General features: G+C 37.7%; 1 protein-coding gene across 4 annotated transcripts in view; it reads right to left on the bottom strand.

Annotated features, from left to right (window-relative positions):
* NALCN (sodium leak channel, non-selective) overlaps positions 1-13908 on the bottom strand; it is a 246619-nt gene that overhangs the window by 25440 nt on the left and 207271 nt on the right. For 3 of the 4 annotated variants that reach the window (XM_030036506.2, XM_030036508.2, XM_030036509.2), the window contains 10 exons: positions 11049-11150; positions 10541-10610; positions 9175-9266; positions 8887-9009; positions 6614-6670; positions 6116-6236; positions 5885-6016; positions 3916-4083; positions 2649-2753; positions 1821-1927 (listed from right to left, as the gene is read on the bottom strand). In XM_030036506.2, coding sequence (XP_029892366.1) covers positions 1821-1927; positions 2649-2753; positions 3916-4083; positions 5885-6016; positions 6116-6236; positions 6614-6670; positions 8887-9009; positions 9175-9266; positions 10541-10610; positions 11049-11150 — 1077 coding nt within the window. The remainder of the gene's footprint in view (positions 1-1820; positions 1928-2648; positions 2754-3915; positions 4084-5884; positions 6017-6115; positions 6237-6613; positions 6671-8886; positions 9010-9174; positions 9267-10540; positions 10611-11048; positions 11151-13908) is intronic. The other variant, XM_030036507.1, reaches the window with a different exon arrangement.

The raw sequence follows: 13908 nt of genomic DNA, 5'->3' as shown, positions 1-13908 counted from the left end.
CACAAATAGGTGTAACTTCAGCAATAAAGTTGTTCTTCCTATTTGTTACCTTGATTCTTCATAGTCTAACATTTAAATACCTTGCAAAGTTGGTGTGAAAGCCTCTGAAATATATCATTCAAAGTTCTGTGTCAAGAATAAGAAAACAATAGCAACAGCAATAGATATGTACAGCATATTTTTTTTGATCCCTATGTACGTTTTACTTTCTTACTCAGAATCTGATTCACAGTAATAAAGCTTGTAACATCTTGCTGCATTTTAGCGTTTTTGTCAATGAAATTAGCAAAATACAGCATTCATGAAAAAATGGATCTGATGGCATTGCCCAGATTCTAAAATAACTTACTTGAAGGAGACCAGGCTCAAACCCACATAAATGTTTCGGACTCCAAAGTCAGCAAGATCATTTAGAAAATGCTGTTCCTTATTTCATTGTCATTGGGAACTGATGGTCTGAAGCAAAACTTACTAAGAGGACATCACATCTTCTTGGCTTTCCTATACCATATGCTCTGACCTTTTGTATCAGCTGAGATTCAAGAGGATGTTTCCAGCTGAACATTGAGAGCTCCCTCTTTGGGCTAGGTTAGCACATTGCTCTGTCTCTACAATCCCAGACAGAAAATCCAAGGAGCTCAATTAATTTTCAACAATTTATAAGGTACATAGTTGTATTCCAGAAGAATTATTAAGTGTTTGGTGCTTCTGAAAATCCAACCACTCAGTGAAAAAGAGAGCTCTCAGATGTAGATATTTATTTTAAATGCCGTCCTTATACTGACATCTGGCTCTTGAAAATCTGGCCTGACACAGCCAACAGGTGGTATAAATGTCCTTGTGGTAAAACATTTTTCCGCAATAACAAAGCATTCCCCAAAGTTTACAGTTATGCTGATTAAGACAGTTTTTGCTTATTTCTGGATCAAGCTGAAGAGGATTGAATTTGCTTACTCGAGGAAGAATTTGTCTGAAGCATACAGAAACAAAGACTTCTGCAGATGTCAGAGTTTCACTGACTGTTCAAATCACAGCATATTATTTCATTAGGGTAGGATGGCTCTGAATCTACCACTGCTGGTACATTCTTTATCCTCACACATAGTCAATTAAAATAATTGTGGATGTTAAGCTGATTTTGCAAAATGCCAACCAACTTAAAAATGTAAACAATTAAAAAGAGGGGGTTTTGTCTGTTCAGGTGTTGGGAAATACTAAACAGACTTTATCAGAATACTAACCATAAACATAACGTTAGCTCTTAAATAATTTTTACTGCACTACTGCACTGGATAGACCACAAAGATTCCCTGCACTGGAAACAGAAAGAAGCTGCTAGCTGGCATGGTTGATGGCCATAGAAGAGAAAGGCTGGTTTTAGGCATGACTTGCTCATTTTTTTTATGGGTAGCTGTAGGCAGGGTGATTTCCATTTCTTTTTCTTCCCATCTTTTCCTATTTATTCTTACGTTCTGTTGTTGTTGTATGTCTTCATAATAGTACTAAAGAACAATTAAGTGATAATCTTGGTTCAGGACAATAACTCCCACTGTAATAAAAATCACCTCCAATTCTTATCTAGGTTCAGTACCTATGGGTATTTTTTTTCCTTTCTGCTTTATGAATAGAACAGCAGGTTAAGTCTGGAAAAGTTTCATATATGTGGCTTTTTACTAAATATACGAGAATTCTTACCCTTAATATCATTTGACTTACAATAAAACTCTTCCATCAGTATTTTAATGCCATGAGATCTGAGCCATTTTCTACAGCAACAGCTGCATTTTTGAAGAAAGATAGGCCAATGCGTAGCAACTCACCAGACTCGTGGCACCCAAAATCCAGGCTTTTTCTCTCCAGGTCTTAACTTCAAATTGAGATTTTTGGAAACACTTACATTTATTCTGAAGATGCCATGACAATCTTCCTATAGTGAAATAAATCACAGCCTAAGATTAAATGACAGTCTGTGAGAGATGCCGAAATGCCAGTATAGACAGCATACTTGCCATGATAGGGAAGCAATGTAAACAGAAATGAAAGGTTATTTACAGGTGTGGGATTAACAGTCACGGACCTTTACCCAAATGAAAAATGCATCTCAGGAAGGATTCAAAAAACCTTTTGCCTTCCAGGACTGAGAGTGCTTTTCATTTTGCAAGACTATCTAGCCTTTTACCTCTTTCCTAAAGACCACTGCTCTCTTTAGGTGATGATGATATTTCTCCAAATGGAGTAAGAAACACAGCTAACTTTCTCCATGTAACCTGCATAGCATTCCCAGTGCTTTTGACCTCTAGCAGCCTAACCTGGCTTTTAGCTGCTGACCTAGGAATGCAAAAGTGTCATTTTCCACGGTTAATTCCATGTGACATCCAGTCCTTTGCAGAAAATACGGCATGAATTTGACAACTTTTTCGGACCATCTCGAATATTTGGACTTGCTTTACTTTTTTACATGAAAAGCCAGCCTTACCCCCATTCACTCACTCCTTTATCACCTTTCCCTCCATCATCCTGCTTCTGAACAAGAAAGTGCTCAATATCTCCATCTCTCATATGATAGCTCTGATTGCCCCACTTGTGTTCCCCAGCAGGCAGAAATGGCACAGCATACTATTATTTTGAAGCAGAAAAGCAGTTCTTACCCTAGAGATGATGTGCGGATCATTGCATTTAGCCAGTTTTCCAGCAAATAGCTGCACTCCAAAGCTTGCGAAAACAAGCATTAATGTCAGCAAAAGAATAGAAACCTGTAAAGATGAAGTTAGACTTGTCAAGCTCTCCTCCGGCAGACTTGGAAAAGGGGGTCAGATCCTTCCGTGAACTGTAGGGAGGATTGTTTTGTTGCATAAACCCAGAGATACGGCTTTTGTGACAGACATGTTACTTTAGGTTCTATTCCAGTAACCAGGTGCTGTGTTAATATTATTATTAACATAGCATCTAAGAATTGTAGATAAGGATCAAAGCTTTCTTACACTCAGCGTACCACCTTGCTAAATTCTGTACACATAAGAATTGCCATTCACTTTAAAGAGAACTCTTCAAGTACTCAAAGACATGCTGGTTCTGTTTTGCTGAATCAGGCTTTACTAATTAATCCGAGCAAGCCATTGTTAGAAATTTAATTACAGGGTAGCTACAATAAAGATATGCATGAGCAAATTATGATGTAAATATCTTTAGTAGAATATAGTATCTATGAAATGCTAACTAGCTGAATACTTTTTGTCCTTGCCTCTATTACTGTCTGCAAATATTTTGTAGCTTAGCTTTTTATAACAACCTGACCTAATACAGCATTCTGTTAAGGAACAAAATATCTGTTGTTTAGGCTGACAAATTTCACATAGGTCCCAAGACAATAGATTAGGTTCTGATCAAGCAGTCACAGACCCCGTTATTGTTATTATTACTGTAAGTGCATAATCATGATCATGATAATAACAACGACATTAACAATGAGATACAGATCTGTGATGAACAACTGTATTGTCTCTGGTTGCCTCTCAAAAAACCTGGAGGTAGAGATCTTCAGCTTGGAAATCAGGTCTACTTTTGTTCTTACAGAGCTGCCATACCCTACTTTTTATCTTCCTTCCCTAACTAGAACTGTGAATAAGAGTAGATTTTATTTCAGTAGTCCTTCTATGTAATTATGGCAAAATAGAAGCTGAACAAATAATATAATTTATAAAACAATTATTACAGCAGCTTTATTCAGTATAAATGTAAATGAGTTATATTCCTAATTTTTAACCTGTTCTGTGGTCATCTGCAGCGGTAGCTACAATGAAAAGTAAACAGACAACAATGGAGAAAAGATTAGAAAACATAAACATTATAGCAAAATGGTATCTTATTACTCCTCCATATCTTCTTTTTAACAAGAACAAAATAACTGGCACATACCAAAAAGATTTCCTTAAAGCCACTAAACAGCTCTCGCACCACTTTCCTCATCTGAGGCACCAGTTTGAAAATTCGAAGAGGTCGGAGGCAGCGGAGTACCATTAAGAGCTGAGCTCCGGATTTGGCAGGGACGTTCTGAGGCATCCAGCACAGGAATATCAAACTCACCTTGAGGAGACAGGGCAGGAAAAGGCAAAGAAGGATGAGGCTTACAATGTCTTACTTGACACAGGCACAGCACAAAAGATCAATAAACTCTTCTCTTCCTTAAAATTAAAGGGAAGATTAAGGCAAAAAAAGCCTACTTTAGGAAAAGGACTTGGATCTCCTGTGCCCTGGTTGATTGTCCTAACTAATGGGCATCAGCTTCAGCCTCTGTCTTCCTCTGACTCAAAATCTGTTTTATTCTTTTCAGCAGATGGAACAGTTCCAAAAGAAGAAATCAAATTGGCTGATTCAGAGCAGGGACACAAACTGCATTCTTGGAGCAGGCAGCATCATCTCTCTCCCCGCTTCTCATTTCAAACAGAGATTCTACCCTGAAACAGAGATATCTTCACCTGGAAAGTGCTTTAACAGTTTCCTCACCAGTTTTTCCTACCACTTTGTTACAGATAAAAGTAGTTTTGTCACTGTGTGGTTTTATCACACAAATATTATGCATTTGAAAGTGTTTTCAAACAGCATAGTTGTGTCTTGTAGCCTGAACAATCTCTGACAGATGGTTATTGATTATGAAGTCTGTTAATTACTTCTTATTTTTTAGAAACTATTTATAAAGCCAATGTTATTATAGGGGGACAGAGGTGAGAGTGTTACAAAGAGGTTAAGTGCACAAAAAATGGAGAATCAAGCTGATATCACCAATATGAGGTAAAACATAATATGATTTGTTAAGAACAGCAGTGGTAAAAGACAGCCGCCTCACCAAAAAAAGATTTGCCAGTGCTGGTGACTTTCTTTCATATTATTTTAAGACCATCACAGGCACAGTTGGAATATCCAAGATACACTACCTAAATTTTCCTTCAGACAAGCAGAGGGATTCAGAGGGATTTCAAAAAACTAATGCACATACTGATTATGCATACTACAGTGGGAGTTTTGTGTAAGTATGCATATTTTTATTTATGCTAACAATGGAATCTTTGATACAAATTGATCGTGACAAATTTTATGCAGCACATCTGTCTGGTGGATTAATCTCTGAAAGATTTAATCTAAATCCATCAAAGCCATTTTGCTTAGTAATTTCTTCAGTTAGAAAATATTTCATACTGTATTATACTGAGCACTGGTTTTGACACATTCTGTGGTGTTTATTGTCATATGTGAAGAGGAAATGGACTCCCTTCTCTTGTATTTGAATGGAATGTAAGAAATTTGGGGGGGACAAAGAAAACAGTAGAATAATTTTTTTTTGCTGAGAACCACTACTGATAGGTATGGAATATAGAACGATGTTGCTTTGCTTTCTTTCTGCTATAGCAACACCAACAACAAGGATGTGCCCTTCTGTCAAATGGTAGAGGCTTTTGAAACATCTTCTATAAAGCAGCAGAACTGTCAAGAGGGGAGGAAGCAATGCATGGCTAAGAAACAGCTAAAATAAATATTCTCCTGCATAAAAATGCTGATGCAAGGTCAGAGATCTCAAGCTTACTTTGGAATGAAATCAGGTCTGATACTTAAAACGTAAATAAACAATTAAAAGGGGCCATGCAATGGCCCTAGACTAAATTACCAGGAGCTTAGCCCATGTTGGTGTATTTTTAGATGTCTAAACATGTATCTGTACACATAACTGACAGGAGTGCACACGAAAACAGTGGTGTTTGTACACATATTACACTACTGCATTTACATCAGGGTGCAGAGCCAAACTTTTTAACATTACCAAACATTTATCTATCCAAACATATCAAAATTAAGAATGCAACACAAACCTCCCATAAATACAAGAACTTACAAGATATATAAATATATCCATAACTCCTCCAAAGTCCCTGATGACAGCTGTTGGTGTAAAAAACAAGCCATCTGCCATAATCTTCAGATTAAGCTCAATGCTCATGAATATTACAAAAACATATTCAGCAATCTGAAAGTCAAAGCAGAGAAGAGTCATAATTTAGGAACAGGCAGTGGAGAAAACCAAGGTGACTGTGCTTCTTTAAATGTAATGATTCAGTGACAGTACCTGGAGTGTTGGAGCATGCATAACTCTTCTAAAGGGGGATTCAAACATCATGGAAATGCAGGAGCATATAGTAACAATGATCATGACCCAGTCCAGGTAAGTAACCAAACCCAGCAAGTCACTGCGAACAATACATAAGGATAACCATTACAGAAGTGCCGACTGCTGTGTCACTTGTATTGTGTCTACACCACAGTTAAGTGCTTTCCTACGAAAAATAAATTAAGCTGAGGAGTGTCAAAGATTTCAATATTTCAGAAATGCGTAGTAAAACTAGGGAAGTTACATGCAAGTGAAGAAGAAAAGTCTGATTAAAAAATCCTCTTCCTATTCATCCTTCTCCCCAAACAACTCCATGGAAAGAAAAACCTTTTTTTTGGGAAAAAAAAAAGAAACACACATGTGCATGCACACATACACACATACATGCATGTGTGTGCTGACACAATTATACTGCAGGCTTATGTGACCAAGCAAAGTTACTTTTGCAGTGCTTACTAAAGCTGATGGTATTTGGTATTTTTCACAGCTCCAGTAACAGGATCTGTTTTAGAACTAAAAAAAGAAGAAAAGATAAAGTCATTTACATTTTATTTTAGTCAGCATTATAATTATACCATGCATCCATCACCTCAAAGTAATTTATACCCAAAATCAAAGCTACGTTTTATCTTGGCTTAATTTTAAATGTCTGTATAAGTTTCACTTAATTCTATGCAATTTTAGTCACATTATCAACACAGCTAGTACCACTTTAATTCATAGCCTACCTGTAATTCGTCAAACGATTCTTTAAACTGCTTTTGTAAGCAAGGACTTAATTTTGTGTTTTGCTAGGGGATGGGCTGGGGATAACCTGCTACTGAATTTTATGTTCCAAAGTGCTTCCTCAGTTCTTTCCTTTTACTTCAAAACCTCTTGGACCATATCCTCAGTTGACACACAAAAAAATGCTTCCACAAGCCCTATTTCTTTTATTACTTCTTCGATCATTTTCTGATGAATATTTCTAGATTCTCCATATCTGACTTTTCCTGTGAAATTGCTGTGCTTCACCTACCATATCCAAACACCCATTAGGCAGCCAGAGAGAGTGAGAACCACTCTATAAGTAACAAACTCATATCTAGGTGACACGAGTTGTGTTCTTGCTCCAGCAATTATTTAGCTTTATTATACAAAACAGAAGCAAATCATGCCGAGACAGGATCTGCACTGAGGTATCCATATTGCATGTGAGGGCTTTAGCCATTGGGATGTGAAACTGCCATCACTTCCTTGTGAGCTTAAAGTGAAAAAAGGACTGACCTGACTTGAGGCTTTACCACCAGAAGAGATTTATTGGTTATGAAGTACAAGAATGCAAGATGCACACAAGGAGAGCAAGAGGCGTCTTCAGCAGGCCAGGTTCACCCACTTACACCAGTCAGTATACAGAATATACTGGGTTTGGTGCATTCCCACTGAACCCACTGACTTTTGGGTCTTCTTAAGATCATACCTCTTCCCCACATTGTATATAGTGGCATTCCTCAGGCTTTTTTACTAGAAGAAAATATGTATCCTACCAGTTTGAAAACGATATCTAGAATATCTTACTTGGCAAGCTGGGTGGGACAATGAATAAAGTAGGTAGGATTTAAATAAATGAAAAAATGACTGTTTAATGAAATCAGTTTACTCTTGTAATTGCAAACATTTTAATTAAACTGTTGATAATATAAATATGCTGTTACCCTCAGGCACTCCACAATGCTAAGAGGTGCTGACATGTATTTGACAAGTGGATTGGAATGCATGTTTGTGTGTTTTGTTTTGCTGTTTTAATTTGCAACTGCTTCACGGACCAGTGAACCTCATTTAAGTTACCAGTTGCATAGAAAAGTAGGCACTTAACTCAAAGCTGTGCTTCTACATAGATGGCAGAACACTTAAATAGGGCTATTGTAAAATTGAGTATCTAACCTTCCTGTTGTTCTACCTAGAAGTAATTTGTTGAAGCGCTCAGAGAAAATCAATAGTAAAGCAGGTGCTGAAACCAGGTCTTCCAAGTGCCAAGCTCATAGCCTCGAGCTATCTTCTGTCTTATGCTGGCTGTTTGCAAGGTGACATGCATTAACCCTCTAAAATCAGGGTGCTAGCCATAGACAGAGGTTTTAAAGAAGAGTTATAAGATGATTTTGTATCAGGCTGCTTGTACATAGATCTGTATCTGCCACGCTCGCATACACCTACAGCTTGGTTACTGAGTCTTCCTGGTTTTCACCTTGTCTCAGCTTTTCTCCTTTTACCTCCCACAGCTGAATACCTCCCCATCCCATTCTGGGTCTCTAATTATGGGCCAAGGAGTCTTCGGGTCAGCATAGGTGGGATTCATTTCTCTTCACTTTCTTCTATTTGAGTAACTGTTGGTGTATAAAGACTTCCCGCCTTACGATGAGGAATAGGAAGGGAACAGCAAGCGCACTCCCCAAGGTCTATAAACGGGAGTATAAAACATTACCCTTTCCTCTCAGTTCACGCCTGCAGTTTCCCCACAGTCTTGTCCCATCTCAGCATCGCAGACTGCTCAAACATCTCTGCCCTTACACAGCATTTTATCGCTTCCTTTCTTCCAACAGCAAGACTATACCATAGGCAACCGACCGCCAGCTCGTGTGGGGACCACATTATATGCAGTTTTCCTTTCAAAATAAAAGTTAGACCTAGATTTCTGAGGACATGAAAGTAAACACTTGTTGGAACCAATTGCTGATGTGGAATAAACTTACGCATTGAAGCGAGCTCGTACCACCACTCGGCAGAAATTCCTGAATCTGTGCTCACGACCAACTATGAAAAGTGGTTTATCAAAATACGGATGATTCTCTCGCAGCTCCTCTTCCTGGACTTTCCTTTTGAATGATAGAACGTCAATTATTAAGTGATATGCATTATACCTGGTAAAAATATCCCTTACACTTCGTTCTTTTTTCATCATGACTCTCAATACTTTTTACTTCATACAGAGAATACTTAATACGGAAAAGTGTGCATGCAGACTTTTGATTTTTAAATACCTTTTCATTTCAGCTTGTTCTTTTTTTTCTTGGATCATCTTTATCTCACTGTCTTCTCTCTGTGCATTTCTGTATCTCACTGTGTTGGAGTGCTAGAAGCAAAACAATTCCTTTTAAATGAGGTCTGTGGGTTGTTTTTTAATGTTTCAAATGAAAGCAAGATACGGTATTTTACATGGAAAGATTCAAATGAAAAATCTTTATTTCCAAATGCACCGCACGTCTACTCAGTCAAGCATATTGTACAGTACTTTCTATCTACAGCACAAGGCTGCTTATTTTCATCAAGGTTAATTTCAGTTTTAATTCATGCGTGAAGTCCCATCCAATGCAACTTTTAACTTTAAAAGCAAAGGTCCGGTAAGCTCACCCGATCTCTCTGAACTGGAATGAATACCATCAAAGTTACTAAGGGCAAAGACTGGGAAAGAAAAGACTTTAGACACCCTCTCAGCTTCTCAAGCCTGCTGCACGCGCGGCCAGGCAGCGAGTTGTGTAGAATGTAGAGGTAGTGAGTGGGAGGGCAGGGAGGGGGAGAGGGAGGGAGGACGTTGTCCGAGCTCATCCAGCAGAGGGTACGATCGGTATTACGATTCAGTTAAGTGGGTCTTTGGACCACTCCTGGAGGGGTAATGCTGGGTGTTACCCTTACTGTTGGACACAAACAAAGCCACATCTGCTTTAAAAGATTATTTACCTATAGTTTCTTTCTACCACCATACAGGGGAATTCATTAATTACTTCTTATGAAGTTGTTTTTATGTATGAAGCACATCTTGAAAATGACTGTCATAGTTTGGAAATGGAGGGACTAATATTGCCCCTTGAATTGTCATAGTCGCAGAGATCCACAGAATATCATTATGAATTTGCAGAAGTGAAAATGCACTTAATTGCGTGAAACTATACCACAGTGAAATCCGTGATTACTGTTCTCCCTTTTAGTCTTTGTCCTTTTGTCTGACAGTTCTCCTGTTTGAAAAATATTGTTAAACTTCCATCAGAAATTTTGAAGTGCTGTTTTGCTGGCCTGAGTGATTTGCGTAATTCCAGAGTAAGGCTTTTTAAGGTATCCTGGGTAGCAATTGTTGTGTTCCTAATGTAGTGTCTACAGCTTCAGTGAATCTCTCTCAGCGAGTGTTTCAAAACTAGCAAGTCTATCAGTGAAATAACCATGTCAATTAGTTTGAGGATAATTGTAATGCAGTTACAGTATTTGTTTTATGATTTCCTTTCAAGATTTCAAAAGATAAATTGTAAACAAGGTCATAAATAGACATTAATCTTACAGAAGCATTTATTATGTAGTACATATTCTTATTTCTTATATTCTCAAATTGAAACCATCATTTCTACGAGGACTTACATCTTGAGTCAATGTTTCAAGAGATTTTCCTCTGCTGATTCGCTGGCTGTTGGAACCATGTCTCAGTGACCTGAAACAATCATAATCAATTTAATCATACATCTCAGGATGAAATTTTGACCTTTATAGGGTGGCCATTATAAAGCACTGCTCTCCAGCCACCCAATATATCAAATTCTTATAATTTTTCTCTTGCTAACATCAGAAGCTTATATGTTCTTCAATTGTTTTCAATCCGGTCTAACATAAGCCAATTTCTTTCCTTCTGATCTTTAAATTGATAGCTTTGTAGTCAGCGAAGGAAATGACATTTGAAATAAAAAGGCATTTTTTCCATTTATACAGTACAATGAATTTTGTTATGGTTACAATGAAGAATGTAGAATTCAGTTCTTTGTACAAGTAAGTAATTTCAGTTTTTCACACGTTAGGTATTGCTCAAATTTAATTCTTTTCATCACCTTTATTGTAAGAATATTTTTAAACCATCCTTTCTGTCCATGTTTACCTGCGTTCTTGTCGTATGTGATGCTGGACACTAAGTATTGACCTTTCCTTTGCAGGCTGCCCCTCAAAGGATCCGCTCAGCATGCGTTGTCTAGTGCAGGCCCTACAAAGAAATATGACGATGATACAGAGTTTTCAGTATAAATGATAATTTCTGAGGTAGCACGTTCAGAGATGTCAGCTTGGCTTTCTGGGAAGCAAGTGCACAGCTTAACAGACAATAACAATAAAACAGCAATGGACTTTCCATGAAAACGTATTTCCAAGGCAACAGTCCTCACTCTGCAACATAACCGGTCATCTGATGAACCTTCTCCATGCCTTAGCAAGGGCCATCTTTGAGTTTTTGAGCAGAATTTATGGTCCCTCAAGACTTCACTAAGTGTGAAAAGAGTCAAGCAATGCACTAATCATCAGTAAAATCAGCTTTTCAGCAATAAAGAAGGGAATAGTACAAGTACAGCTGTCATTTTAGGGCAGCTCCCTTTCAGGGCTGTACGTGGCAAAATATTTACGTGCACACTCAAGACTTACAGCATATCTTTGAGTGTTCTTCTACATAACTGGGACCATATATGGTTTGAAATGAAAAGCTGCATATTGCTGATATCCTGTAATAAGAAATGTCTGCTCTCTGGGACTGCATTGAACTTGCAGCATTTTGTTGTGTGGTTTTTTTCACTTGTTTGCTCATTTGCTTCACTTTGCTTCTGCTGAATCTTGGCAAACACATTTTACATTTTACATATTTTGGCAGAAATTAGTATTTGTTGGTTAGTAAGTGTGCTACAGTTAAACAGGGCATGCATATCTTTATTTTGATGGCTACTGTGAAATGGATTTGCTTAAGAAAAAGAGAGGTTTCCACTAAAAGAGCTGACACAAATCCTCCGATGGCTGAGAAATGGAATTTCAACATTGGAAAAATATTTTAACTTTCCAGGAATGCTGCAATTTTAAGTTTACACAGTGCCCGCCTTATCGCTCATTTTGCATTATGCAACCATTCAGAGAAACACAAGACCCAACTGGTAATATTTAGTACTTTTTAATGAACTGAATCTCCATTTTTTTTGAAAACATGAAAAAAACTACATGCTACTGGAGTAACCACTCTATTCACCAGTCTACAGTAAGGCTTAGATAAATGCTATCCTTGGCAGCATGCGATGATCACGCTTGACGGCAAAGGGTATCCCAAGCATGTTCTTTCCCCATAGTGACTTTGTTTTTCACTCTTCTCTGCTATTTCTTATTCTTTTAGATTTGAACACATAAATGGTATGAGTAGGGATCCAAAGTGAGATCTGGAACAAAAATGAGAAGCTTAGAATGCTTGTCAGTGTCATCACTGCCAATCATACTAGCATGCTAGAAAAATACATTGTGCTACACTTGTCAGAGAAGGCATTAGGTTACACTACACTGAACTGAAGCATCATGCCGTTTAAGAAAATTACTATATGTCTTTTAAAACACAGCTCATCTTAGCCAAATCATGAACATTTTAATACCAATGGATTTTAAGCATTATATTATGGGGGATGATACTACACAACACTGTCAGAAGACAACAGAGATATCATTTGAACACCTGTGCAATTTTCTTGTTAAAAAAAAAAAAAAAAAAGAGATAGAAATTATTTCCTAAAAATAGATCCATTAAAACGACAATCTGGTTTTTCCCAGCAGAGACAATGGGAAGGAAGTTCTGGGGTCTGACTTCTGTATAGAGGCTTCTTGCTGTGACAAGGAGGGTAATTTATCCTTTTTTTCCTGTAAATATAAATTATTGTGCTCTGCTTTTAACAGCTAGAAATGATTTTCTTGACATCAAAAAGTGACTTGCACATGAACTTTTCATGTCCTTGTACACAAGTTACTCGAATACCAAGTTACATAAAATCTTGGTGCCCATAATAAAAGAAAACAGTAAATGCTCAAGCAATAAATTCTTTACCTGACTAATGAACAAGATGGCTTATTTGTTTATTAATGGTGTAATAAAATACACTTAGCCATATACTACACAGAATGGGCATGCATGAAGGGTAACACCTGTAGAAAGACTGTTAGGATTGTCTATGATCTCTGCCTAAGTTAGATTCCTAAATCCACATTTAGAATTTATATCCATTGCCCCATTTTCAGTAACTCTGGAAGCCCTGCAGCTCCTACTGAAATCAACAGAGAAATAATGAAATGCCAGTTGTAGAGCACAGAGATCAGAAATTTTTATCAAGTTACTGCAAAGAAACTTTTTATATTTTCAGAGACAAAGATGCTATGCTGAAAAGGCCACGGCTACTTTTGGCAGCCTCTCTCCTGGCATTCTCCACTTGATGGGAATTGGTGCCTTAATCTTCCTTGTATTAATTCTTAGTAAAAGCCATGCTTTGCTATCCTTTTGACTCAGGCTCTGGATATTTTTCAGCTGTTTAGACACCTAGAGTTGCAGATCTTTGGGGACTTTTGAAAAAGAAGGCAGATGCCATGAAGTTTTCAGATTTGCATAGCTGCCAATCTCAAAATCTACAATAGGATTTGTTTTCTTATTGTAGACACCTACACTTGCGTGCTTACTCTAAGTGCCTACATGTGAGTCATGTTTCCAGGCTTCCCTCATAATCAGTGGAGATGTAGGTCTCAATTAAATTGGTTGTACAGAGGTGGCCAGTGCCACCTGCCATGCCTTGGAGTATTTTGCCTTGCTTCCAGCTGCTGTTTCGGCAGGGTATGGGTCCCCTACAAATTTCTATATTACCTGCCATCCTCAAAAGGATGTTTTGGACATCCTCTTGCATCTCATACATTACTAGATGTCTATATGTGGACAACTTCATTGAACACTGTCAATTAAT

This window comes from Aquila chrysaetos, chromosome 14 (genome assembly GCF_900496995.4).
Source record: "Aquila chrysaetos chrysaetos chromosome 14, bAquChr1.4, whole genome shotgun sequence".
NCBI classification, from domain to species: domain Eukaryota; kingdom Metazoa; phylum Chordata; class Aves; order Accipitriformes; family Accipitridae; genus Aquila; species Aquila chrysaetos.
This window is presented reverse-complemented; position numbering and strand designations above follow the sequence as displayed.